The following is a 27,076-nucleotide window of genomic DNA, read 5'->3' as shown; positions in this document are numbered from 1 at the left end:
GACAACGTCGAACGCCTATGGGAAGTTGCAAGGCCTCACCACATCCCTTCGATGCATTACTCCACCTTCCTCCTGCTCTGTGCTCGGCAACTCTGGAAGCACGGACACGACATCGTCTTCCGGGGGCAAGAACCATGCCTGCTCCGACTGCTGCTTGCATGTAAAGAAGAGGCACGCCTGTGGCATTGCCGGCTGTCGCGCGCTAACAGCGCGATCGCTGAAGTCTGGTGCCAATCCTTTTGTTTCAATATGTAGCTCAAAAAAATTCATACACGCTTTGTAAACCCGCTGAAACTCCTGTTTTAATGAGCTTGCAAGAAGCTTCATGAAATGAAATTAGGTGGGGATCCTCTCCCCCCCCTATTCCTAAAAAAAAGAAAGAAGGCAATTAGTCTAAGGAATATATGCACAATACCAAACAGTATATTGATAAATCGATGATGGCACATGCACAAAAATAGAATTCCTTCCTTCAAACGATGATATTTGACAAGCATGTTAACATACAACCTCCCAAAAATACAAATTGAACCTGAGACCTCCTCCACCAAACAGTCAGTTCATGGTTCATTTGGTTGGTTGGTGAATCGAAAGAAATTTCCAATTAAATCTCTCTCTCTCTCTCTACATCCATAATGGACCACGTGATCGTGGCTACTAATTCAAACTTCCCTCTCATGATAATTGCTCCTTTAGTGCTTCTACACTTCTGTGCCTTGGAAGAAAGTTCATGAGTTTGCACAGCCTGCTTCACATGTCTGTTATGTTCATGTCTATGCTGGTCCCATGCAGGATTATCATCAACACTAACAAAGAGTAAATATCCTCGATGCCACTAAAATTTATAGCACTTCCCTCAATGCCATTGAAATTCTTAACTTCCCCTCACTGCCATCGTTTCAAATTTCCCTTCCCCTGATTGCCATTTCCATCCATTGCTGTTGAGTTTTCCTCACTGACTAGATGGGCCCACACTCGGAAGAGCCACTTCCGTTCTGCTGCACAATACACCTTGCCCCTTGTCCAATGACAATACAGAGCAGTCCGGGAGCTGGTGGTGGCTGCTCCTCTTGGGCCGGCTCCGGTCACCGTCGCCGGAGCAGACCGACGAGGTGGTCACCGCTGCCGTCCTCACGGCCGCTGCTGCACGCAAGAAGAAGGTGAAGTTCATGACGCCCTCACCGGCGCTCGGCGGGGCCTGTTTGGCCGCGGCCTCCGGCAGCGCGGCGCGGCACGGGAGGCCGGGACGGCCGTGCTGTGGTGGGAGGAGGCGGGCAGCACGCTGGCGGAGAGATAGCTAGCACGAACTGTTGCTTGTGGGCGTGATATGGAGGAAGGGAGGAAGAATAGAGGTGGGCGAGGAAGAGCGACGTGCCACCGATCGCAGCAGCCCCTATTATAAGGGTAAAATTGTCATTTCACTTGTCACTTAACCCTATTCTAACGGACCCTATTCTAACGGACGGCTAACGGAAATGGCATAGGAGGGAAGTGAAAATTTATCTAGTGGCACCGAAGGAAACCTAAGAATTTCAAGGGTATTGAGAGAAGCGCTAAATTTCACTGTAACATCAACTGCTAGCTTCAGCTCACTGTCCAAATCTACGGCGACCACTGACGACGCAACAGCCACCCATGCAGATGAACCATTGTTTGATGTCACAAGCGAAGAAGCAGGCCTATCATACAGCAGAATAGCATTACGTTGCCGGCTTGTAAATGCAGTCACCGCCTTCAGACTATAACCTTTTGCAGCGCATTTGACCTTAACACCAATAGTTCCCTCCACACCAGTACAGATATACATGAACTGCATATCTACTGGGCCAAGTGGACCGTAGATTCGTGGCTTCACTTTATGATTATGATAGGGATTCCACGGTACATAGCGAAAACACCCATCAATTATTTCACCATCTTCATCATCGCTATCCTTGTCATTGTTCACAAATTTGATACTATATTCAAATATCACCGGTGCCGATGAAGAGATCCCTCGAACTGGACTGATTAAAGGCAGATCAGAAGAAACCTGTTTACATATACAACTAAATCTTGAATAAAAAAGAAATTGACTCTAAGGGAAAAATAAGCCAGTTGATAGAACATAGCTTGACAAGTAAACCAGTTGATAGAACATAGCTGAATTGCAATTGATTTATGCCAAGTAAGCCAGTTGGAAGGTTTATGATTGATAGAACATAGCTTGACCAGGACTGAGCTTGTATCAACTATTTCAAAAGCTCTAGTTCCCACTGCAAGTTGTGCTCCCACTGCAACTTGTGCACAGATAAAGAAAGGGAGGAAATTGTTTGGCTTATGCCATGTTGACGGGCACATGTGGACCACTTCACTGCAACCTCACTAGTTTCAAAGACAGTAGAATTTAGCTCTAGAAGATCTAAGTGTGGTTACAACCCAGAAAGTAAATTAGACATGACCATGAGTATTCAGATTTAAAGATTAAACAAGAATGAAAATAATGTTCTTGCTCTTACAATTCCATACAAGTTTCTGGTAAGCCGAGCCATTTACAACATAATTTCATATAGTTTTTACTTTGAATGACCTATTTGCATCAACAACATGTTTGCAAGAAACATGGGTGCTATTAGCTCAAGAGGTCATTTGCTCTGGAATCTGGATGCTTGAGGGTTGGAAGCCAGGACAGGAATCAGCAGCTGATGGTGAATTTTACTACCAGGACAGTATAGATGAAAAACGAACCTTTTTAGTTTTAAACCCACAACGTGACTTCTGCTGCCATAAACAATTTCATTTGGTAAAACGAATATTTGGAACTATCATCTTTCATCGTGATCAGATAAGCTAATTACTATGTCACTACGACAATAGCCATTTACCGCAACAACCTTTAATCACCACAAAGTGAATATACATTAATAAGCAGAAACTTTCTTTCAAAATAAGCAGAAAACGAGCAGGTAAACAAGTTTCAGATCAACTAACCGGTCTGATCACATGAGCATCTTCCTGGGATCGGGAAAAGACATAATCACGCAGATAATCTACGTCATCTCGAATTGCCAAGAAACCATAAACACTCATTGATTCACCACGCAAGAAATTGCCAGCAAAGCGAAGTGAAAAGAACTGAAGAAATGGTGTTGCCTGATATTCGTATGCATAAGGCTGTGTAAAGCGCTTGCTCTTTAGGGGAGCTGAAAAAATAAAACAAAGATAGATAAACCATGAGATCGAATCAGTTTAGAAACAGTTCGTAAAGAAAATAAACAAAGATAGTGGTGTTACTGGGACTGGTTTTGCGCATTTGGTAACACCTGTACCAAAAATAGTAGCAGCTAGGAGAAGGAGAACGGGGCCAGACATCGACATGATCATATCTATCCTTGTCATCAAGTGTTGCATTCACCTCTTCAGTTTTTCTATAGCAATCATCGTTATACCTTTGTCGTTTAGCATCATCCTCTATAAGATATTCTGGAAACAGAAAAGATCTTAAATCACAGCCGGTAGATAAAATAAACGGTAATGCTCAGGAGCGGACGTCCGACGCATCGGACGCTCTAATCCCCGTCACCATTGTGTTGTTAGTTAATTAAATTAGAACAGTATAAAATGACGTGGCCTAACTTGCACCACACATTTTTCTACTTTCATTATTTATCTCTCCCAACTGCTCTCTCTCTCTCCAATTTCCAACCATTCAGCTCGACGAGACTCCGACGAGCTCAGCGGCCGCATGGAGGCAACGACATCAGGGCAGTGCTCGGACGGGCGAGGAATAAGCAACACGTCATGGCACTCCGACAAGCGTGGCAGCGAGAAGCGGCGTCAGTGTGGTGAGCGCGACAGCGACACGGGCAGCACTCCGACGAGCGAGGCAGCGGATTGCCGTGATTTTGCCCGTTTCCCGTGAGCTTATGGATTCTGTGGGGCAAGGCCGTGGCCGATCTACGCACACTGCCGGAGCCTGGGAAGGGCGTCGGGTGCTGCTCGAGCGTCGGGGGCGCGGGCCGCCGCTCCCCCGCGGCCAGGGGGCGAGCCACGCCGGCCGCTAAAGGAGTTGCTCCGCCCACAATGAGCTTGGCCGCCTGGGAGATTCACGAGGAAGGCTGTCGGGCGCTGGGGCGCTGCCGGGCGCGGGCTACAGCTCCCCCGCGGCTAGGGACGAGCCGCGCCGGCTGCCGCCATCCTTCTCCAGCACCGTTTCCTAGTGTCAGATCCCGCTGTGCAGTGCTCCTCCTGCTCAGGTTTGCTTCATGTTGCAAGAGTATGTTTCAAGTGTTTCAAAAGAATGTTGCAAGTATTTCATGTGGATGTTGCAAAGTAGATCTAGATGTTGCATATGTTTCACATATGTTTTATCTGGATGTTGCATTTTCAATAAAAGATTTGAATGTTCCATGCAACACGAAACAGATGTTGCGGCAGGTTTTTTTTCTCATCATCAACGGATAGCCCCCCGACTGCCATGTTGCAATAGGTATCTCACGATGTTGCAGTAAGGATTCTTGGATGTTGCAAGCGCTGTAGATGCGCACGGGTGTTGCGGATGAACGTATCGTCTGATGTTGCACGATTGATTTTCTGAGATGTTTCGATGTTGCAATAGTTGGCTTTTGTTGTTTCATCTATAAATTTTTCATGTTGCAATATTTCTTCCTGTACAAGCTCAACCCCAACTCAACATATGATGATTTTTTTAGAAATATTGCATGAAACATGTGTTCAATGTTGCGGTGGGAATTTTCCCTCACAAATATTATGTTTACATTGAGCTATTTTTTCGTATCTTTTTTATGTTGCAACCATAAATTTTCGATGTTGCAGCTATTTTATTTTAATGTTGCAACGGAATGTCGGATAATTAGTGGTATTTATTTTGGTACTACTGTAGCCGTCAGATTTAAAACGGATGGTGATACATGCATCCGACGGGAGTTGCTCCCGCCGGACGTCCGGGCTAGCAAGCCCCTAAAATAAAAGGCAATGGCAACAAAACAGTCAACTAGATCCTTAAAATCCACACAACAATTTCGCTTTTTTTAGGATAAGTATAAAGCAGACTTGGCAACAACCAGTTGCTCAGATTTAGGCATTACTCCGTTTGGACTACAGCAGCTGTTGGCCGGCTGGCAGCAGCCGAACACACCGGCATGCAATCGCGCTATGAAACCTGAAGCAAAAGTATCAGGGAGGCCTTACCAAGGATAGCTCTGTTGGATTCTGTGAACTCCGCATTCATCCAATTGTACAGAGGAGTTCCAAGGATGGCCTCCCAAGCCTCCTCCTCCTCGCTCTTGGCTGGTGATGGCAGACATTATGACAAAGATAGTGAAAGCACGCCAAAAAAAAACAGAGGGAGAGATGGAGCTCTGCGGATAAATGATGACATAGATAGAGGAAAAACATGGCAAAGAGTTCAGAGAGAGAAGCAATCTGAATTTAGCGGCGACACCAACCAACACACGGGGGCCAAGGCACATCAGGCACAGGCAGACGGACAACCGGCAAGATGCGCTCCAGCTCCTCGAAACTTAGGTCCTTCCACGACCTCTCTGCCCGTCCCGCTCCATCAGAGGATTCGCCTGGGAAGAAAAGGATCGGGCACTCCCCGTACTATTGGGCGGGGCGGAAGGAAGCAGAAACGGCGGGAGGTCGCCGTGGATGAGCGAGCAGCACGTGGGTTAGGCGAGAGATGGGCGGATTGGGCTGCGTACGAGGGACCCTGGTGGTGGGTGTTTCAAGTCCTGATCAATTGGGCCTGGCATCAGGTCGGAGCTGGGCTACGTATATGGAAAGAAGATGGATGGAACCTCCTCCTGGTGCAGCGGCCCATCTCGTCGTTTCCTTCTATTATTTTCTTTAACGAAATCACTGGTTTTATGATTCTGGCCTTCTCTCCCGACAAGGAGGAAAGGAAACCGAAATCCTGAAGTGCTGCGACTTTAGGAATGAAAATGAAGCACTGGCCTTGTTAGAAGGAAATTTTACTTAAAAAATCTCCAAAAAAAATAACTTAGTGTTGGAAAAACAAAAAAAATTCACGCCTGCCGGATTCGAACCAGCAACATAAAATAAGCTGCACGTACAACAGACCTCCGCCCTACCAACTGACCTAAGGTCGGTTTTTGTTATTTCTTTCGATTACCATAACGAAAGAGCGGCAACGGATATCTTTGGTGAACTGGAAAGCATTACGCTTTTTGTCTCGCGGAGGTTCATCAGATCGTGGCTCAAGTTCAATTAACATGGCATCTTGACATGAATGGTGACATGTTGTGCCCAACTTCAGGTAGTGCATGTCAATTTTTTTTGTCCAGGAAGGGCTCCGCCCGAATTTTATTACCAAGCATGTCAATTGGTAAGTCAAGAAGTTTACAGATGCACCAATTCATTATACAAAGCCAGTTTGTGAAATGCTGCACAGGATTGATGGAATGACTGTTTCTGGGCCGATGGATTTGGGGAAGCTAAAACCGAGCATTGGATGTACAACAGTACAAGTCTTCCATCAAGAACTGAAGAACACTGCCATTTATTTTCAGTGCAGCCATTCTGAAGCGAGCTCATTTTTTTTTCCTGAGGCGAGCTCATGTTTTGGGACTCCGGCGCACGCCGTCCTCCTCCCCAACCAACCCCCCCCCCCCCCCCCAAATTCTGGTTTCTGATTTTATACGTGATTGTTGAATTCTTATTTTACACCGCAACCTGTTTTACTGCACAGCTTGACGGCGTAACTGTAAAAAATCAGAAGCGCTATGCGTGGTTGAATGTTGCCCCTAGCTCCAAGGGTGCAAACGATTGCGTGTTAATTGATGTGCCAAAACAGCACAAGAGGATTACAATATGTAAGTCATCAGGGAATATCTTTAGCCGTACAAATTTAGGAGATATAGTTACATTTAAACACTTCTATTTACTAGAGACCGAATCTACAACAACTTGCCAAAGATATTCCACCGGATCTCTATGAGTTTGTTACATACATCACATGCTATCTAACACTCCTCCTCAATCTGACCTTCCTAGGTTGAGATTGTTCTTGAAGACTTCCAGCTGCTGAACGTTTGGTGAAGCCATCTGCAACCTTTTCTTTCGTAGAGATATGCTCAATTCCAAGTAGCCTCTTCACAACCCTTTCACGTACAAAATGATAATCAACTTCTATATATTTTGTACGTGCATGGAAGACAGGATTAGTAGACAAATACTTAGCACCAATATTATCACACCATAATTTAGCAGCCTTTGGTGATTGTATCTCCAATTCATACAGTAATGTTTGAATCCACACTACCTTAGCTGTTGTATTGGCCACAGCTTTATATTCAGCCTCTGTACTTGACCTTGACACCATCGCTTGTTTACGAGCACTCCAAGATACGAGCACTCCAAGACACAAAATTAGATCCCAAATATACTGCAAATCCTCCAGTAGACCTGTGATCATCTAAACAGTCAGCCTAATCCGCATCTGAGAATGCACTTACAAGTAGTGAAGACGACCTGCAGATCTTTAATCCAACCTTGGTTGTATGTTTCAAATATCTCAGAATTCTTTTCATAACCATCTAATGGACAGTTTTTGGTGCATATAAAAATTGACAAACTTTGTTAGCTGAATCTGATATATCTGGCCTAGTCAATGTCAAGTACTGTAAAGCACCCACAACACTTTTGTAGTTTGTAGCATCACTCGGTCCAAGTAAATTACCTTCATATAGAGATAATTTTTTCTGAAGCCAACAACAGTGTAGCTACCGGTTTACAATCCTTCATGCCAACACGTTGTAATACATCATTGGTATATTTTTCTTGAGTCAAGATAATACCATTACGTATATCCTTTACCTGTATGCCGAGGAAATAATGAAGCTCGCTAAGATCTTTTAGAGCAAATTCTTTCCTTAGACCCTGCAGCAACACTTGAAAAGCTTCCTGGCTGGAACTGGCAGCAATAATATCATCTACATAGATGAGTATAAATATTGTGATCTTCCCCAAGAATAACGAAGTATCGTCCTTAGATGCTTTAAAACCAAACTCTTGTAGTTTTGTACTTAACATGGAGTACCATGCCCTCAGCGCTTGCTTGAGGCCATATAAAGCTTTATCTAACTTGCATACATACTCAAGTGATGCTTTGTCTTCATATCTAGGGGGTTGCTTCATACATACCTCTTCTTCCAGTATTCCATGCAGGAAAGCATTATGTACATCCAACTGTAGAAGTTTTCATCCTTTAGATACAGCAAGAGATAAAACAATTCTGATAGTAGCTGGTTTAACAATAGGACTAAAGGTATCTCCATAATATATCCCATACCTTTGTTTGAACCCCTTTGCAACCAACCGAGCTTTATATCTATCTAGACTCCTATCAGCTTTTCTCTTAACCTTGTAAACCCATTTACAATCAATAACATTAATACCCTTTTTAGGTGGAACTAAATGCAATGTTGATTTTTCATGAGAGCAGTATATTCATAATCCATAGCAGCTTTTCAATCTTTACTGGTCAATGCCTCTTCTAGATTATGTGGTTCACCGGAAGAAGTAAAACAACCATACTTGATAGTCCCATCAGTATATACCTTCTCTTTACGTATACCACTTTGCAGGCAAGTCCTGGGGTGTGTATTTGTGCCTTCAGATGGTTCCTTGGCAGTCTGGACAGCAGCTGGCGTAGAAGATCCAGCCCATGTATCATCAGCTGGTGCAGAGAATCCGCCGGCCCTTGATTCCAGCGCAGAGATTCCCCTGCGCCCGCAGCCGCAACAGGACGTGTGGTGTCGGAGGAGTGGGGCGCCGGGACACCAGCTGGTGCTAGCGCTATGCGACGGAGCGGGGCGGAGGACGTGGCATGCGCAGATTCACCCGCGAGACTCCGAGGCGAATACGGCACAGATCCCACGACAAGTGCAGCAGCTGGAGATCATATGGCGTGATCTTCTTCGTGTCCTGTGCCCTGTGCCCAGCTCATGTCCGTTTGTGTCATCATATGTGCCGATTCCTACAGCAATTTCTTCAAAAATTTCACCAGTTTTATAAGTATGGTTAGAAGAATCAAACATCAGTCCATCTATATGTTCCGCCCCAGAGGATAAGATAGGAAAATTGAACAAATGTGGTGGGAAGAGGGAAATTTATGTACGTAACGGAGCACCAGCATTTGCATGTAATTTTGAGATGGGACAAACTGTTTCATCAAAAATGACATCCCTAGAGACATATACTCGACCAGATGATACATCTTGGCACATAAATCCTTTATGGAGTTGGCTATATCCAAGAAAAATATATTGCTTAGATTGGAACTCTAGCTTATGTTGATTATATGGTCATAGATAGGGCCAGCAAGCACAACCAAAGGTTAACAATGCCAAGTAATCGGGTTTTTGTTTGAAGAGACGTTCTAAGGGAGTCGTGTAATTAATCACCTTGCTAGGGACACTTTTTATGAGATAGGTGGTTGATAAGAAAGCTCATCCAAAAACTTGAGAGGCATGGATGCATGAGCAAGAAGCACTAGGCCAGCCTCAACTATATGACGGTGCTTGCACTCTGCTAAGCCGTTTTGCTGGTGTGCATGAGGGTAAGAGACATGATGAGATATGCTGATTTTATCAAAAAAAAGGTGTGTAACCTTTGATACTCTCCTTCCCAATCGGTTTGCATGGCAATAATCTTTCTGTCAAATAATCCTTCAACCATAGTTTGGAACTTTTCAAAAACTTCAGATTTATATTTGAGAAGGTAAATCCAACTAACTTTCTATAATCATCAATGAAGCTAACATAATATTTTTTCCTCCAATAAAATTGGATGCAGGGCCCCAAACATCTGAATAAACAAGTTCTAAGGGAAAACTAGACTCCCTAGATGATCTAGGATAAGGAAGCTAATAACTCTTTGCTTTCTGACAAGCATCACAAACTGAGTCTGATTCTTTATTCGATTCTACTAAGCATGGCAAATTATTGCCGCTAACAATTCTAGTAACAATGGGAAACGATGGGTGACTCAAACGACTATGCCAGCGTGCAAGAGATGGCTTGACTACTCCGAAGGCCTGCTTTATTGAAGGAGCTAAAGGAAGTGAGTAGAGTCCTCTGTGGCATCTCCCCCTAAGGATCGTAGTCTTCGTTGCCTGATCCTTAACAAGAAAATAATCAGAATGAAATTCAAGAAAAGCTGAGTTATCTTTAGTAAGACGATGAACAGAGATAAGATTTTTTACACTTGTGGAACATGAAGAACATTCTTTAGATGTAAATTTCTTGAGGGGCTTGGAACAATAGTATGGCCAATGTGTTTGATCTCCATACCTGAACCACTCGTCGTGTGGATGTGGTCATTGGCCTTGTACTTGTACTTGTCCTTGATGGAGAGTTGCTCAAGATTGCTTGTGACATGATCCGTCGCCCCAGTGTCAGTATACCAGTTGGTATCTACACTGTAGGTGCCCATGGGTGCAGCGACCAATCTCTCATCGGGGACGTAGTTTTCATCGTAGCGATGCCAACATTCAGATGCAAGATGCCCCTTCTTGAAGTACACCTGGTAGAGGGGGTGGGTGTCGGTGGAGTTCCCCGACGAGCGCTGTTGGTTGGGGTTGTAGTTGGGCCGATGCTGCTGACCCTGGTTGCCACGACCACGACCACGACCAGGGCCGCGTTCGCGGTTCAGTCCATGACCTCCTGACGAGTTGCGGCCTCCTTTGTTGGTGAAGTTGGCGGAAGAGCTCGAACTGCCCGAGCCGTCCTGCAGCTCGAGCCTTCTCGAATGTGAGGAGCTGCGAGTAGAGCTCGGCCTCCGTGATTGGCTCGACCCTTGTGACGAGGGCCGACATCACTGGATTGAAGTCAGAGTCGAGGCCGTTGCAGATGTGGGAGGTGATTTCTTCATCATCATGCGGTCTTCCGGCTGCCGCCATCTCATATGCATATCCCTTCATCTTGGTGAAGTAATCAGTGATGGACAGGTTACCTTTCTTTGTGATAGTTATCGCAAGGTGTACGTTCATCGTCCTTGCCTGAGTTTGGACCGTGAACATGCCCTGCACTTCCTGCATGCTTGAGCAACCATCGTTGCGACTGAGATCTGGGCGAGGGCATCTTTCCCCACCAATATGAAGATCAGCTCGAGGACCTATTGGTCCCGAGCGTACCACTCATCGTATGCCGGATTTGGCACCTTAGCGTTCTTGTCGTCGGCTTGCTTCTCATCGATCTCAGCAACGGGAGCACCGGTCTTACTGGTGATGTGGCCTTCCATCCGCGCACCGTGTATAGCGGTGAGCACCTGCGCTTTCCATAGCGTATGGTTGGTCTTGTTCAACTTCTCAGTGATGTGCACACCAAGTAGTGGATTGGAGACGCTCGAGCTTGATGCCGTGGATCTATCCTAGGCTCTGATTACCATAAAAAAATCAGAGGCGTTGTGCATGGTTGAACATTACCCCCAGCTCCAAAAGGATTACAATATATAGGTTACCAGGGAATATCTTTGGCCGTACAAATTTAAGAAGGTATAGTTACATTCAAACACGACCGAATCTACAACCACTTGCCAAAAATATTCCACTGGATCTCTATAAATTTGTTACATGCATTATGTGCTATCCAGGGGCGGACCTACAGTTGTGACCGGGGTATTCCTGGGCATACCCAACATTTTTAGGAAAAAAATTAGTAGTGTGTAGAGGTATATACATGTATAATATAGTTAAGGTTCAAATTGCTATTCTTCGCTATATTCTGGTTCAAATTCGCGTCAAAAGCCCACGGGCCACGCCCAACCGGACGGCCCAATGGACCATCAGGCCTTCCCGCTCCCAATCCCCCCATTCCCCTTGGCCTCGACGCTCCTCTCCTCCTGACCGTCGACTGACTGAGCGCCGAGCTGGCACTAGGGCAAGGCGCCGCAGCTCATCCCCGTCCCCCGCCGCCCGCCCGCGGCTGGCCGTCTCTCGCGGACTCGCCGGAAGTTCGCCGGCTGCCTGGCCGCAGCCCGCTAGACGCTGGCCGCTGGCCGCCACACGCTCGCCGCTCGGCTCGGCCGCTCGCGCTCGGTCCTCGGCGCGACCCCACGGCCTGCGCGCTCACCGCCCGGCTGTCCCGACGCCGGCGCGACCGCGCGGGGCGGATCCAGGCCACTGCCCACCGGACCAGGAGGCCACGCGCGCTTGGCTGCTCCAATTCCCCATCCAGCTCGGCAGCTCCAATTCCCCAATTCCAGCAGTCCTGCTCGATTTGATTTCTTCATTCAGTCAGGGGTAATCAAAATTCAAACCACCTTTGCCCTTTATTCTTTGCTAATTGCTATGTCCTGTCAAATGTCATTTCCAATTGCAAAATACATAGATGCGTGTTTAATTCTGTTGTAGGTAGTCGAGTCTGGTAGTGGTATTTCCTTTCAAAAATGAAGAAGTCAAAGTCGATTGATCTGAAATCAACATGGGAAAGGGCTGCTAAGACATGCAGGGTAGATTCCCCTTCCCCGTCCACATCAAGACCACAACTAATTAGCATTCAGAGTCAGGTTCAAGCTCAAGTAACCCCTAATATTTTGTAATCTCTCTTTGTTATCAAAGACATTTAGTTTGAACTATATATGTATCTTTTATGTAAGATCTTATCGTTTATCTAAGTATTTTCTTGGCCATGGGCATACCCTACTCTGAAATCCTGGGTCCGCCACTGGTGCTATCTAACAGTAACATCGAAGAAGGTATCAGCAAATTTGCTCGCACATGACATGAGGGAACATGCTCGCGGATTTCCCACTTCCCATGGCCCCGAAAACATTATTTTTCTGACCAAGTCTTATTGTTTATGCTATCTTTCTTCCCCTGTTCCTGGTACAATGAACACTTACCATCTGCACGAGCAGGTGCAGAGCAGCACATGATTTCTCTCGTATGCTCCGCCAATTTTGCAAAATCGAAGAAGCATACGGACAGGATGTTCTTGAAAAATATTTCTTTTTCATCGAACAAATGAAAGAATCCTCCATCCACTACTACAAGGTACAGAGACTTTAGCCGTGTGGAACACTCTCCACAAGCAACACACCACCCTCACAAAACCACTAGCCCCGCCACGAAATCTACCCCAAGGTGGCGCACGACGACGTGTCCGGGTCCACGAGCGCCGGGACCAGGTACCTCCTCCCGTGGGCCCCGTTGGCATTGAAGCTGGCACCGCTGGCCTGGTCCACCAGCAGCGAGCCCGCGTAGCCGGGGTACGCGCCCTTGCCGTACACGCCGGCGCACGCCGTGGCGGCCTCCAGCGGCGCGTCGGCGGAGCCCTCCTGGTAGAACCCGTTGCCGAACGGGTTGGTCACCGTGCCGACGATCATGGACGCCAGCGAGATCACCATCCCGTCGGCCCCGACGTCGCCGTTGGGGGGCGTGAGCGGCGCCGCCTGCGGGCCGTACACGGGCTGGTGGAACGGCCACGCGCACTGGCCGGGGCACTGCGACGCCGGGTTGCCCACCCACACGTACGCGAACCGGCCGGAGCGGGACCGCGGGGACGCGCCGTGCGTGCCGCACCGGGACATGCAGAACCCGTCGACGGCGACGTCGTCGGCGGTGAGCACCACGTTGATGGCGCGGCTTGGGGCGCCCTTGGCGGCGAGCTTGAGGAGGTCCCCGTCCGTGAGGCGCTTGCCGAGGGAGTAGGACGAGTCGAGGACGTGGGTGCCGACGTACAGCGCCGGGAACCGCGCCTTGGAGTTGGCGTAGTACTTGCGCGCCGTCTTGAACCAGGTGGCGACCGACGGCTCCGGCTGCCCCGCCGCCGCCGGGGGCGCGGACAGCGACGAGACGAAGTCGGTGATCACCGCGCGCTGCGGCGCGGAGAAGTTGCCGTACCAGATGAAGTTGACGGCGATGCGGCCCGACAGGAGCGCGCCCCTGTGGTACTTCATGGTAATGGCTGGCTCCTGCACGAGCGCGGTGAGCCGCCTCCCGGCGAGGCAGGCCTGGAACAACAGCGCGAACGCCAGCAGCGTCGCTGCTAGAGATGCGGTGGAACAAGCCATTGGTGATGTGGTGGCTCCAATCCAAGAACGAAACTTCTTCTACTGGAGGTGGGGGGTGTTCTTGGGTTGGTGCTTTCAGAGGGTTCTTCTTGCTTGGTGCTCGAGGATTTGCGATGGGTTGGGTGGGGAGCGAGCGGGGGTTTTATAGAGGCCACGAGCTGGCGAAGTGTGAGCGAGACAGTGAAGTGTGGAGCGGCTGGCACTAGCGCGTGACGTATGAGCGGGAGAGCACTTTCTGGGCCAAAGTAAAGAGGGCGTCCTTGGCCGGGCTGCCCGAACGGTCACTGACAGCTGGCTTTGCGTGCCCCTGCTCGATCCCAGCTGTAGTGGAGCGGCCACTTTACCGATTTGCCCCGGCAGTGGCCGCCTCGGATACCGCTGCGTCCCAGCTTGAAACCAGGAGCAAGTTGGGCACCCAAATCCTTACGGGGTGTTTCGATCCCGATCTAAATTTGAGCTCCTGTCACATTAAATGTTTGGATACTAATTAAAAGTATTAAACATAAGTTAATTACAAAATCAAATTAAATGTTTGGATACTAATTAAAAGTATTAAACATAAGTTAATTACAAAATCAATTTCACAACCTCTAGGCTAAATCGCGAGACGAATCTATTAAGCCTAATTAGTCCATGATTTGACAATATGGTGCTACAGTAAACATTCGTCTCACGATTTAGCCTCGGGGTTCTGCAATTAGTTTTGTAATTAGCTCATATTTAGTCCTAATTAGCATCCGAATATACGATGTGACACGGACTAAACTTTAGCTCCAGGATCCAAACACCCCCCAGTTGGCGTGCGTGCGTCGAGACCGGTTACAGCGAACGTACGCGTGGCGTTCTCTCTATCTTTCTTCGAGAGACCGTGAGCAGCCGACCTTATCCCTTTGGGCCTTCCCCTTTCGTTCCCGTCAGTTCCTTCTGTCCCGCTGCCTCCCGTCCTCTAATCCTCCATCCTCCTCCCCATCCTCTCTCACAGATCTCAATCCACCTCCAAAAATGGATTCGCTAGGGCTTATATTCACTGCCATCGGAGAAGAAGGGGTGGGATTAGGGTCGTTAGGGTTTGGGGCTGCATGTCGCAGCAGCGGAATTAATTGGAGGTTGCAGCTTGCAGAGGGAAGCCCGGCTAGCGTGGTAGTGGTGGTAGTTGGTGTTGCAGGTCCTGCTTGCCTCTCTCGCTCCGGCTGCGATTTGCCTCCCCCTTCTCCTCACGCAAGCCTGACCATGGACCAGGAAACCACGGCTCCTCGAGCTATGGCCACCGCGAGAGCAACCCGCACACGCCGTCCTCGATGCCGAACATAGAGAGCGCTGGCTCAGGTAGGGCAGCACGGGTGCATGTTTGGATTAATTGATGAATACTCCTGCGCTGGTGCTAATAGATTCACACACGATTGTTTATTTTGTTGTGATTAGCCTCAATGCTGGGACAGAGGAGGCCATGGAGGCTGCGATATTGATCTCAGGGTTTGTTGATGGCCACGTGCTCACATGTCCATGTCAAACTTCATCTTTGGCTACCACATTAGGTGTGTGCTGCTTCAGCAACTAAAGTAGTGTTTCCTTGAGCCTAGCTTGTCTTTCTCACATTGATAGTTTGGCACAGTTCTGGTTCTCATTCCACCACTGCATGGTATTTGAATAAAGAACACAACCAATGTATACCCTTTGATTCGACAAAAGTACTTTTGTTACTCTGGAGTTAGCTTTAAAAGGTACTACTGTTTGCATAGGTTTGTCCAAAATGCTTATAAATAATTGATGGGCAAGTATGCATACTACATGTTTGTAAACAAATTATTATATCTAATGTTTATTTCATTCTATTTTCCTTTCAAAAAGAGCTTTCAACTAAAGGCATACAAAAAGGCCCCAAATAATGATTGAAAGTTTACATGCAGTATATATAAAGTTTTGTGTATGCCATTTCAAAGTTGAACGGGGACATAAAAAAAGCCCCCCAATAATTATTTGAAAGTTTATAATCATTATGTATTTAGTTTTGTATGTACCATTTAAAAGTTAAGGGGTGTACAGAAGTTTCTAGAAAGTTTGTAACACACATCTATAGAAAGATTTTGGATCTCCTATGTTGTAGCTTCTTTTTTTGCTGGAACTATGCAGTGGATGCTTTCTCCTTATGCAGATCTCAACCTTTCTCCTTGGTTGCCTTGTGCTTGGCACCACGAATTTCCATTCTCCTTCTCTTCTGCTTCACTAAACGTTTCAATTCCACAAATTATGTGCATGATATATTTTAGAGCCCCGCAAATAAGTACACAGCCTGTTGTATGTGCTCATAATAAATTATTTCAAATAGAAATATTCCAGTATGCAATATGAAAGTTTTGCATGTGGAAAATTTTCATTTGGCAATTTAAATGCTTTTAATGTCAAAGTATTAAGCCTTTGGCCTTGAAGCTTAAAGTTTTCACGTGCAGTTCCAAACTTAGCTTGGAAGTGCGATGCACAAAGTTTCTAGATATATGCTTCAAAGTTTGAGAATAATATGTTGAAAGTGGCATGTATAAAGTTTAAAACTTCAGATAAGAAAATCTACCATTTTTTGTATGAAGTATCTAATCTGTTAGTAGATAGTTTCTACTAATTTTGTATGAGGTTTTTTATCCACTAGTAGAAAGCTCTTTAGTTGAAAGTTTTTAACCAATGATTATGAAGTTTTGAAGCTGTGAGCACAAAGTTTGAAATGTGCTACTATAGTGTACAATGTTCGTTATTTTTTGTACTGCAAAGTTTTAGAGTGAGAACATAATGATAGTATATGAATGAAACCTTAAAGTTGTGGTAAGAATGAGGCAGTGGATTGAGTCGAAATAATCTTGCTAAGATGCTAGCTGTCAATAAAAATATATTTTATGGTAATTACCATAGAACAACACTACCAATACTTTGTTGGGTTTTTTAGTTTGTCTTGTATGTGTGGAACTGAAGGAGACTAAGGCTATTCATGATCTAGCAGTCAGAAGTGTGAGTAATATTCAATTCTTCCATACCTTTTGAGGAGGTAGCTGAATACTGTGTATAAGCTATATTTTTAAAGTTTCTGCTGATGCAAATGTCAACCAATTAGAATGCATGATCACGCCCTTGGAGCATATACTAATGGACATGGTCACCCAATCCATGACAGCAACCATGAATTTCACTTTTTTATGCACAACGATCCTTTTTCTAATTCATAAGTTTTCAGTATCAATGCCTAAAGTTTCTTTTTACTCTCCCAACATGACATGAAATATTTTTTAGGCATACCAATTTAATCATGTGAATTGAGGGGATTCTTCTTATTATTTTGATATATTCATTTTCTATATTCAATATCTTTAAATTTTTTGCCCAAAGTTTTATGTAGACATGCACTTTTAAAGTTCCTGTGTATCTGCAACCAAAGGTTGTAGTTAGTAGGGTTGAAGTTTATAATGGGCCTTTTAAAGTTTTTGACACATGGGAAGTTTTTGGACACAAGATATGAAATTTGTTTATTTATTAGGCACAAAAGGGTTTGATATGTGACTTGAAAGTTAGTGAGGACAGGAGTAGAATTTATTTGATTCAGAAGTTTCCATATTCACATTGTAAGATCTTGAGTTCAAGAAGGATATGGTATGTCATTTCTTCTCTGCACGGGTTTACAAGCTTTACATCTATTGTTATTGTTGGTGATATGCATGCTGGTAGTTTGTTTCAGGAACCAATAGTATACAGACAAATTCACCCTCCTATTGGTTTAATTTCATTGTGCAAATAGTTCTTTCTTGGATGCTTCCCTAGATTGGTAGTTGGTTCTGCAATGTGAATATGAGAATCGCTACTTATGAACTTGATACAGCTGCTGAAGATGCTTTTTTATTGAATAAAAATGTGAGCCTTATAACCGTGTCCCACTGGGCGAAACTTGGTGTGTTGACGCAAAATCCTGGCGGTGGTGGACCCTGCATCACCACATGAGGACCTGGGAGATCTGCTTAACTCCAGTGCAGAATCCAAATCGGCGCGCGTGGTGTGCGCGGGCGTGCCAGTCAGTTTGACCATTCAACTGACAAGGAGATGATAGTTATTGTGAAGTCCGAGGCAACCGGCCGATCAGGCTGATATAATCTTGGCACAGTAGCGATAATGGTGCAACAAAATAAATCATGACAAATATATCGGCTGTGAAGCCGATTCCAGTACCTTGATGAATGTGAGTGATTCATCGGCCATCCAGCCGATTTAATATAATTTACAATAAATATCGGCCAGACGGCCGATAGAAAACAGGATGTTGTTGAGTTGTTGCCCCGCCATAGCTAGAGCCACAAGCCGATGAGATCTAAACTAACATCACCACCAATATCTCTAGGTGAAACCACAGCGATGCGCCCGGTAGTTGCAGTCTAGAAATATTTAGCAGGACATTAATCTGAACCCCGCTAGCCGATGATCCAATCACAACGGAACTTACTCCCAACAACACTCGAAGGATGGCCAAGATCAAGATGCAACAGGCTATTAAAAATAGATCTATCGTCTATTCCGACAGAATTAATAATAATTAATATGTCGTAAACGGCAAGACGATAGAACAGATAAATATCAGCCGATGCAAGCTTAATCAAGGCGGGATAACTGGTGAATACCGTAGATCGAGACAGAAGCGATGCGCCGTAAGTCAAAGATCCAAGATACTCGATAACTGGTAGATGAAACTAGACGAAACCACAGCGATACGCCCGGTGGTTAAAGCCTAGAACACCTGGTGACGGAACTTGCAGCTCGCCGGAGATCGAGGTCGATGCAGCCCAGCTTGCTAGAAGGAACTCGTCGAGAAGCTACATTACTCCTACTCCTAATGCAATGGCGTGAAGCCGAAAGGTAAGGTAAATATGTTGTATATTGATCGTGTGATTATTCTTTACAATGGCCACGTCCCTTTATATTTATAGGGCGGACGTTACATAATTGGCATCTAACCACGCACAAGGCAAGTCACGTACACAATCTTTTCTAATAAAAAACTCTATCTCTAACTAACCCAACTCTATCTCTAAAATATTTTATTCTATGAAACAACCTCCCGTACAACCTCCCGTACATGCACAGATCGGCATGCATAATTATTCTGGAAGCCTCCCACGCATGGCATGCAAAGTGCACCAGAATCCATGTTGTATATTCTAATCATTTTTATCCATACGTGCTGGACTTTCCTTTATATCATCCTTGCCTCTCCTTGCCGATCAATCCAATGAAGCCGATTTGGACTCCGTGCCCATGTGCATGCATGCTTGCTTCTTATTGTTGTACGTGACTCCGATTATCTCGTACTCTGAATTTATAGGATTGGTCAAAATCCGGTGTCAACAAGTACTCAAGGCACTAGTGAAGATGGTGTATCATACAGATAATACTTGAGCCCAAGGAGGTTCTATTCGTAGAAAAAAAAGTATCATTCTAAATTTGTATGCCTCTAGCATCTATAACTGATTTACATAAGTTTTTGCTCCATTGTATCCTGATGGTCCATGAAATTTTTGTAGGAGTAGACATACAAGGTTACAAGGGTAGGAAACTAGGAATCATCTATCATTTTTGGCATGCTTGGCAACATATAATGGCATCCTTGGAGTTATTCTACACAAACATCAAAGTTTTAATTCTCTGGTTTCTAAGTTTTAGATCTATGGGTTCAAAAAAATAAATCTGCAGGGTCCAAAGTTCTAAATCTCTAGGTTCAAAGTTCTAAATCATTGGGTCCAAAATTTTAATTCTCAAATTTTCTAGGTTGAATGTTTTAAAATTATATGCTAAGGTTGGTTAAAAAACTAGAAATGATTATGTATGCATGCACCATTCTATTGTCAATGTTTTCGAAACACGTTGGTGTGAAGTAGCTAAATTTAGAAGTTTAACCTTTTAAAATTAATAGTTTAAAAGTTGGGAGTACAAAGTTTATAATGTTATAGTCTAAAGTTCCTATATTTGGGAGTTCAAATTTGATTGAATCATAAAGTTCCTATACATGATTTTTACAAAGTATTAGACCTTATATTAATAATTTCTAAATGTGCTAGTACAAAGGTCTTTAGAACTAGGAGCGTAAAGTTTATAATGTGATGGTACAAAGTTCATAAATCTAGAGGGCAAAGTTTTGAAATTACAAAGTTTTGTATTTATGAGTGTAATGTTTGAAATGTGCAAGTAGTAAGTTTTTTTATTTATAGTGTAAAGTTTAGAAAAATGAAGGTTTGTAGAACTCTTTTTCGTAAGAGCTCTACAACCAAGAAATCTCTATTGATGTAAGAACTACTAAACCTAGAAATAGAATTCTTTATGTAAGATGTAGTTACTTCATAGTTCTTACATCATCACAAATTATTCTACCCTCCCACATGGCTTTGAATTTAATGTGTGCTTGTTTTTAAGGAAGAAAAATGGATCCAACACAAATTATGCTAGCAATCTTACATGTAGCATTATTTTTCTACACTCCTAAATTATATGTGTTTCAAAGTTTTTATTGTACGACTCATAAGTTCTTCCTAATAGTATACAAAGTTTTTGATATGTGATAGGAAAGTTAGAGGTGTACAAAGTTTTAGATCTATATGTTGAAAGTTGGGGTATAAAGTTATTCAATAGTTTTTCATATTCTATTATAAAGTGCCGTGTACAGAATTGGTATAAAGCCTTTTGAATTACGAAACCGTAAGATTTTTTACGCTTCTTTGAAATGCATTCAATACTTTTATGAGTTTGGGATGCCTGGATTTCTTGCTTCTTTTTTTTTACTACATTTATCTCTTTCTTTCTTGCAGGGTATCAGTGTGGACTAATATCACGCTGTAGTTTTGTCTGTTTCCCTACCTTTGTTGACACGATTTTTATCTGCATACTATGCTGTAAAATGTTTTTTGATGTTTGGAATTGATTAGCTGATCAGGAAAAAAGGTATTTTTTTTCGAATTAGAGCTTTCGCATTTATATGCATGTGAAAGTCACTCCCCCGCCCTATTTTCTACCACTCACCTGCTATCCCCGAAAGGGAAAAAAAAACTAGTGCCAAAAGGTAGACATGGGAAATGGGAAAAACCGTCAAAAGCTAAATGAGAAAACAAACAATAGAGAATATCCGCACATGGCCGGGGAGAAAATATATTTGCTACGGTGGATTGGCCAAATAAACAATTGTATATTCGTCACCACCTGATCCGTATGCGCGCTATCAACTGGCTGCGCTCGTTCGTCCGGACCGTGTGGCGGCGAACGATCGCCCAATAATGGTCCCGCCAGTTGGGTATTGCGGGGGGAACGGGCAAAGAGGGGACTGCGGTGGTGGGTAAAAGCAGGTTGGCTTCTCGAGGCGCTTGAAATTGTAGGCAGAGGGATACGAACGTTGGGGAGGGGAGGGGTGGTCAGTGGTGGGCCGGGCCCCGTGGGTTCCGAACGTTGGCGGTCACTGGTTGATGGGCCCGCGCGGCTCTCCCGCCTTCAAGAGCTGTGTGCTGTGAACAGAGCAGCAGCAGAGAGTAGTAGAGTACCCCCGGTCCTAGAACAGTTGTTGCGCACTGCTACCTCAAACTCCGTACGATCCAGTCACAGCCTCGCCGGTGGCATCAGGGTTAGGCCATTCCTCATCGGCGTAACTTGCCAGCAAGGCTGGTGCTGGCCTGCATAGCAGCATGGGTAAGTGACGACGAATGGGGTGGCGAGAGGACGGAAGAAGCTGATGTGCACGGAGATGGCATGTGAAATGGGAGCGAGAGCGAGAAGCCGACGATCCTACCATGCGCCCATCGACACGGCAAACCGTGGGACTGGACCCCGTCGATCCCAAATCTCCGTGGCCAATTTCTAGAGCCAAGTGGTCCGTCGGATCGTCCTGCCATTACAGCCATGATCCCAGCAGGCCAGCACTAAGGCGAGCACCAACCGCATCGTCTTCGAACCGTACATAACTGACCATGGATGGATCCAATGATCCATGCATGCAAAGCTGCGAGCTAACAGTCATGGCCACTGTGGGGTTAGAGAAGCCCGGCAGCTTATTTGCCAATCGGGGAAGAAGACGCACTCGCATGATCGGATCGGATGCGACGCGATGGGTCGATGCGATCGCTGGCGAGGCCCATCGGCGTACGGCGGCGCGCATAAAGCGAGCAAAGGTACAGGGTCCCACATGTCACCGGGCCATGAGAGGCCCCACCCCAGCGCTTTCCTGCTCCCCGGACCCCCGGTGTGGGCTCGCCTAGAGATCCGCGTACGGACGCCGGCCAGCTGGTGGTGAAGCGGCTATGCGCGTCGTCGCGATGCAGCCTGTGTCCCCGGCCCTACTCCCCCATCGCCCTCACGACGCGCTCGTGAACGGGCTTGCTCATTGCTCGCGTGCCCACCGGCCACCAGTAGCTCAGCTGCTGCTAGCTAGCGGCCGCGGCCGCCAGCCGGCCGGGCGGGCGTGGCCACGCGTACACCCACACGGACACGGCGCCACGGAGGACGGGAACGAGACGACGCAGAGGCTGGCTGGCCCTGGGCCCTGGCCTTATCCGCCGCGACGGCGGCCTGGAGGTGGGCTGGCGACCGTTGGATGACGATGTTGATGGCCGAAGAGGGAAAAAAAAGGGTTGTGGCATTCTTAAATGTGGCGAGGTAGCTCCGGCCATTCATGAGGTTATTGATGCGTGCATGAATGTGAAGCTATCACGCCAGTACCGACCCTCTCCGTCTCTTTTTGGCGTGTCCTGCAGCGACACTTTCTTGGTTCGTTTCGTGAGCGCCAGCTAGCGACCTGCTCTTCCGAGCCGGAAACGGAATGTGAATGCAGTTGGCGAACGGCGCTTCCTTTGGAAAAGCTTTTGGATTTTTTTTTAGGGGGGAAAAGCTTTTGGATGGATTGGCCGTCGTCTGTTCGTTGCATGTTCTGGCACGAGTAAACTTTGCTGTACGGCCCGCGTAGTAGAAGCACAGTACGCACGGCCCGCTAGATAGTTACCGTAATAAAGCCCAAACAAGTACTGTTAAGGCCGTAAGGCCCGTATGTAGGTAACGCTAACGTAACAGCCGGCAAGTTCTCCTCTCTAAAAAAAGGGTGAAAACGCAGATAAGCCTGAGCAGGGAACATAGCAAATGTCAACAAGTTACGGCGAGTACTTCTTGATTCGTCATGATTTTGAATCAAGCAGTAGTTAGGTACTGTTACGGCGAGTACCACTCTACCCTTAACAGCCATGACTAATGACGACGTACTGTCATTTTACAGTCAGGCACAGTTTAGCAGCAATTTAAGCTGATTTTTAGTACAAAGTAGCTCGCACTCGAAACCTGCAGGTACTGTTTCGTTACCACCATGAAGTGAAAAATGCTCGTACTGCAGGTACCGTCAGTTAACCAGCATCCTCGGCCAGTAGTTACCCTCTGTGATACAACGACCATCCTCCTCAAGTGCGGTAACATCATCAGTAATTCTACCATGAGTGATGAGTACTAGTGGTTAGCAAACGGATCAACTCATACGCAAAAGGTCAGGTAGGAGGAGTCGTACTTGTCGAACAGAGTAATGGTAAACGCGTAGAGTGATGTACAAGTGCTGAGCCCCGGCTCCCGGGTACACACACGCATTGACACACTCCTACGGCAGCTGCTCTTGAACACGGCCACAGCTCCCTGTGGACTGCGGGACAGGGGATTTGGTTGCCCAGGCTGTCACCTCGCAGGACGCTCCTAGGGCTCATAAACCCGGCTGCGCCGTGTCCCCCGCGTGTCCCCCTGTCCTTATTCCCCGCACGGCCTTATCTCGCTGGGTCATGGCGCCCACGCCCGACCCTCTCCTGCTGTCCCTGATCATCGTGTGATGCTGATCCCCTCCAACGTGATCAGGTCATTGTTCGGGCCTTGGCAGGGTCACGCTTGCTGATTAAGAAATGGTTAGCCGCTGACCGTGTGCACTAATCCTATTCTGGCTAGTGTTGGGGGTAGGGTTTTGTTGGGTTGTGGAGCAACCGGACGGATAACCATGGGGACGAGAACGAGACACCGCGGTCCGCGGGCCTTGGATCCTGTGTTGAATGAAGTCTGCGCGTTGTAGCTCCGGGTCACCTACAGGCCGTGAACAGCTGGCTAGCGATTGGTCACTGGTCAGTGTCAGACTGTTTGGAACAAGATTTCCAACTAGGTTCGACTCGTTTCAGCCATTCATTGGGCCGGGAGGCCGGGACGATGCCGAGATGTTTGTAGCACTCGCGATTCCACATGAGCAGCGCTCCTGCTACACGAAATTTTATTAGCTTTCTTTGCTGAAGTGGAAGGAGCTGCAACGAAGCGATCATACCTGTATATGACGGCTTTTAGTGGAGATGTTCCCATACTTGTATATGACGGCTTTTAGTTTGCAACTTTGCACTACTAAATTGTTTGTCCCACCAGAAAAACAGGGAACGAATTTGGGTTGCTGCAACCGGTTTTATGCTAAAAGAAATCTTCAGATATGTGTGTGTGGGATAATGTGTGACTTTTCCCCTCCAGAAAGCATGCAATATTCCCGGCAATTCAAGGAAAAAAAGACACTAGTCCCATCCATGCCAAGCCATTGCACACCAGCACTGCTGACTGCTGACCTAGGCATGGACCTTCTTTGGCTATCTCAAGATTCAGTGACAACCTTGCAACAAGCCTAACCTGTCAAGGCTCTAAGCCTCTAATCATCGCAGGGCACAGCCTGATACCGAGAGCAATTTGAGGTCAGTGCTACTTGCCAACACGCCTTTGACGAGTGCTACTGCGTCCAGGAAAACAACGGCTTTCGCTGCCTTCCTGCATGGATGCATGGTGGCTGGCTGGCGTGGAAGCGACAACGCAATCGGCGTCGCCCTCGGGTCCAAACGCATCCAGCTGCCCCCCACCGAGTCAACTTCAGAGCTAGTAGCCACTCCGAAACCAAAACAAAGGCAGCTAACCCAGGGATGGCCAGGGAAGGCTACACGAAACACACGGCACGCTCTGCAATTCCGATTCGCACCTATAAATACCCATTTCCCGTCACCATTCGGAAATCACACACAAATAGCCCGCAGAAACAACTCTACCTTGCACTGCCCCTGAATCACGATCGCCTTCCAGTACAAGCTAGTCGCCAATTTCGCGCTGAGAAATGGCATCACCTCGCAGCAGCAGCAGCAGCATACGCGTTCGGCACGGCACGAGCCACGTCGCACTTGCGCTGCTCTCCGTGCTGCTCCTGAGCTCGGCACGCCTCTCCGTGGGCGCCAGCAGGATGCTGCTGGAGCTGTACAAGCCGCCGGCCAGCGCGCGCCTCACGTACCACGACGGCGCCGTGCTCCAGGGCCGCATCGCGGTGTCCATCATCTGGTACGGCCGCTTCACGCCGGCGCAGAAGGCCGTGGTCACCGGCTTCCTCCAGTCCCTCACCCCCACCTCGCAGGCGCCGACCCCGTCCGTGTCCCAGTGGTGGAACGCCATCAACCAGCTCTACCTGTCCAAGGCGCGGGGCGGCAACGGCGCGCGCCCCGGCACCGCGCAGGTGGCGCTCGCCGGCCAGGTCGCCGACAAAGGGTGCTCGCTGGGGAAGCGCCTCACGCTGGCCCAGCTCCCGCAGCTGGCGGCGCGGGCCGGGCCCAAGAAGGGCGGGATCGCGCTGGTGCTCACCGCGCAGGACGTGGCCGTGGACGGCTTCTGCATGAGCCGCTGCGGCCTGCACGGCTCGGACGCCCGGGCCGGCACCGCCTATATTTGGGTCGGCAACGCCGCCACGCAGTGCCCCGGCCAGTGCGCGTGGCCGTTCCACCAGCCGGTGTACGGGCCCCAGACGCCGGCGCTCGTGCCGCCCAGCGGCGACGTCGGCATGGACGGCATGGTGATCAACATCGCCAGCATGGTCGCGGGGACGGTGACCAACCCGTTCCGGAACGGGTTCTACCAGGGCGACAAGGACGCGCCGCTGGAGGCCGCCACCGCCTGCACCGGGGTCTACGGCAGCGGCGCATACCCCGGTTTCGCCGGCAACCTGGCGGTGGACCGCACGACGGGGGCCAGCTACAACGCCAATGGCGCGCACGGGAGGAAGTACCTGCTTCCCGCGCTGTTCGACCCTGCGACGTCCACGTGTTCAACTTTGGTGTAACGGCTAAGGAAACAAATCCTGCCAGAATTGTGTACTGTATATATGCGAGTGACAGGGGGTGTATGGCAATTTGAAGTATCAATTGCTTATCGGGGAAACTGCGCCAGACCAGGAAACAAAAACTAAAGCTAGGATTGTAAAGCATGCGAAGTAAATAAATGCAAAAAAAAAAGTAAATAAAGAGAAGACCTTCCGTTGAGAATGGTAACTTCAAATCACCTTTCACTTCAGTTGCAGTAATCCTGTATCTATAGGAACAGACCATCTCAATGGACAATGTGTTTTCTCACCCTTCAAGAGTTAGCACGTTAAGTTTCTAAGAATTTTTTTAGACTTTTTTATTCTTATTGGCCCGACACAAGATTGATATGGCTCAAAGGCAGGAGATTGATAAACACTGTAGATTTTTAATTAATACAAATACTAAAGTTTTTTTATTATAAATGTTTCATGCACCGTACCGATTCTCTCCTACACATGCTTGATTCCATTTTCATATCATAGCTAGCCAGCTAGGGACGCAATAGTGTGTTATATCGCTTATACCATGATAGTCACCCATTATAGGGGTTGAATTGGAGTGACCATTATCAGTTTAGCATTGTCCTAAAAAGGAAGAAAAAGATGCAGATAGCATGTTATATTGTTTAGCGAAGAAAAAGGAGTTGGACAAAATCTTTCCGTGCCTGACTATCCAGGGGACCTAAAAAATCCAGGCATCTCTAAGATGATGTGTCAATAAAAGATCAGTTAATTAATTGTCAGACTATATCTAGACAAATCAAATAAATTGATCACCTCCCATTGTTATTATTCTAAATGCCACTATCTATTGGTAGTAACAAGTGCTCCGCTTAACCAAATGCTCTTGTTTGATGCCTTACAGCAACGATCAAT

The 27,076-nt window shown here is 46.9% G+C and overlaps 2 protein-coding genes and 2 long non-coding RNA genes across 4 annotated transcripts; 3 read left to right on the top strand and 1 right to left on the bottom strand.

Moving 5' to 3' along the window:
• The first annotated feature begins 12,129 nt into the window (after window positions 1-12,129).
• On the top strand, window positions 12,130-12,634 carry LOC111255733. Its single transcript, XR_002675618.1, has 2 exons — window positions 12,130-12,265; window positions 12,377-12,634. It is a non-coding gene; the product is annotated as an uncharacterized LOC111255733 (long non-coding RNA).
• A 325-nt stretch (window positions 12,635-12,959) lies between these two features.
• On the bottom strand, window positions 12,960-14,170 carry LOC101756947 (protein EXORDIUM). Its single transcript, XM_004953916.3, has one exon. The coding sequence runs from the start codon at window positions 14,035-14,037 to the stop codon at window positions 13,099-13,101; it is 939 nt and encodes a 312-aa protein (XP_004953973.1). The 5' UTR covers window positions 14,038-14,170; the 3' UTR covers window positions 12,960-13,098.
• A 744-nt stretch (window positions 14,171-14,914) lies between these two features.
• LOC105913690 lies at window positions 14,915-15,869 on the top strand. Its single transcript, XR_001163280.3, has 2 exons — window positions 14,915-15,363; window positions 15,460-15,869. It is a non-coding gene; the product is annotated as an uncharacterized LOC105913690 (long non-coding RNA).
• A 9,206-nt stretch (window positions 15,870-25,075) lies between these two features.
• Window positions 25,076-26,468, top strand: LOC101756271 (protein EXORDIUM). Its single transcript, XM_004953915.4, has one exon. It carries the CDS (start codon window positions 25,190-25,192, stop codon window positions 26,177-26,179), a length of 990 nt encoding a protein of 329 aa, XP_004953972.1. The 5' UTR covers window positions 25,076-25,189; the 3' UTR covers window positions 26,180-26,468.
• Window positions 26,469-27,076: the final 608 nt, after the last annotated feature.

Source organism: Setaria italica, chromosome I, assembly GCF_000263155.2.
Source record: "Setaria italica strain Yugu1 chromosome I, Setaria_italica_v2.0, whole genome shotgun sequence".
Lineage (NCBI taxonomy): Eukaryota > Viridiplantae > Streptophyta > Magnoliopsida > Poales > Poaceae > Setaria > Setaria italica.
The sequence above is the reverse complement of the archived record's forward strand: the minus strand, read 5'-3'. Positions and strand labels throughout refer to the sequence as shown.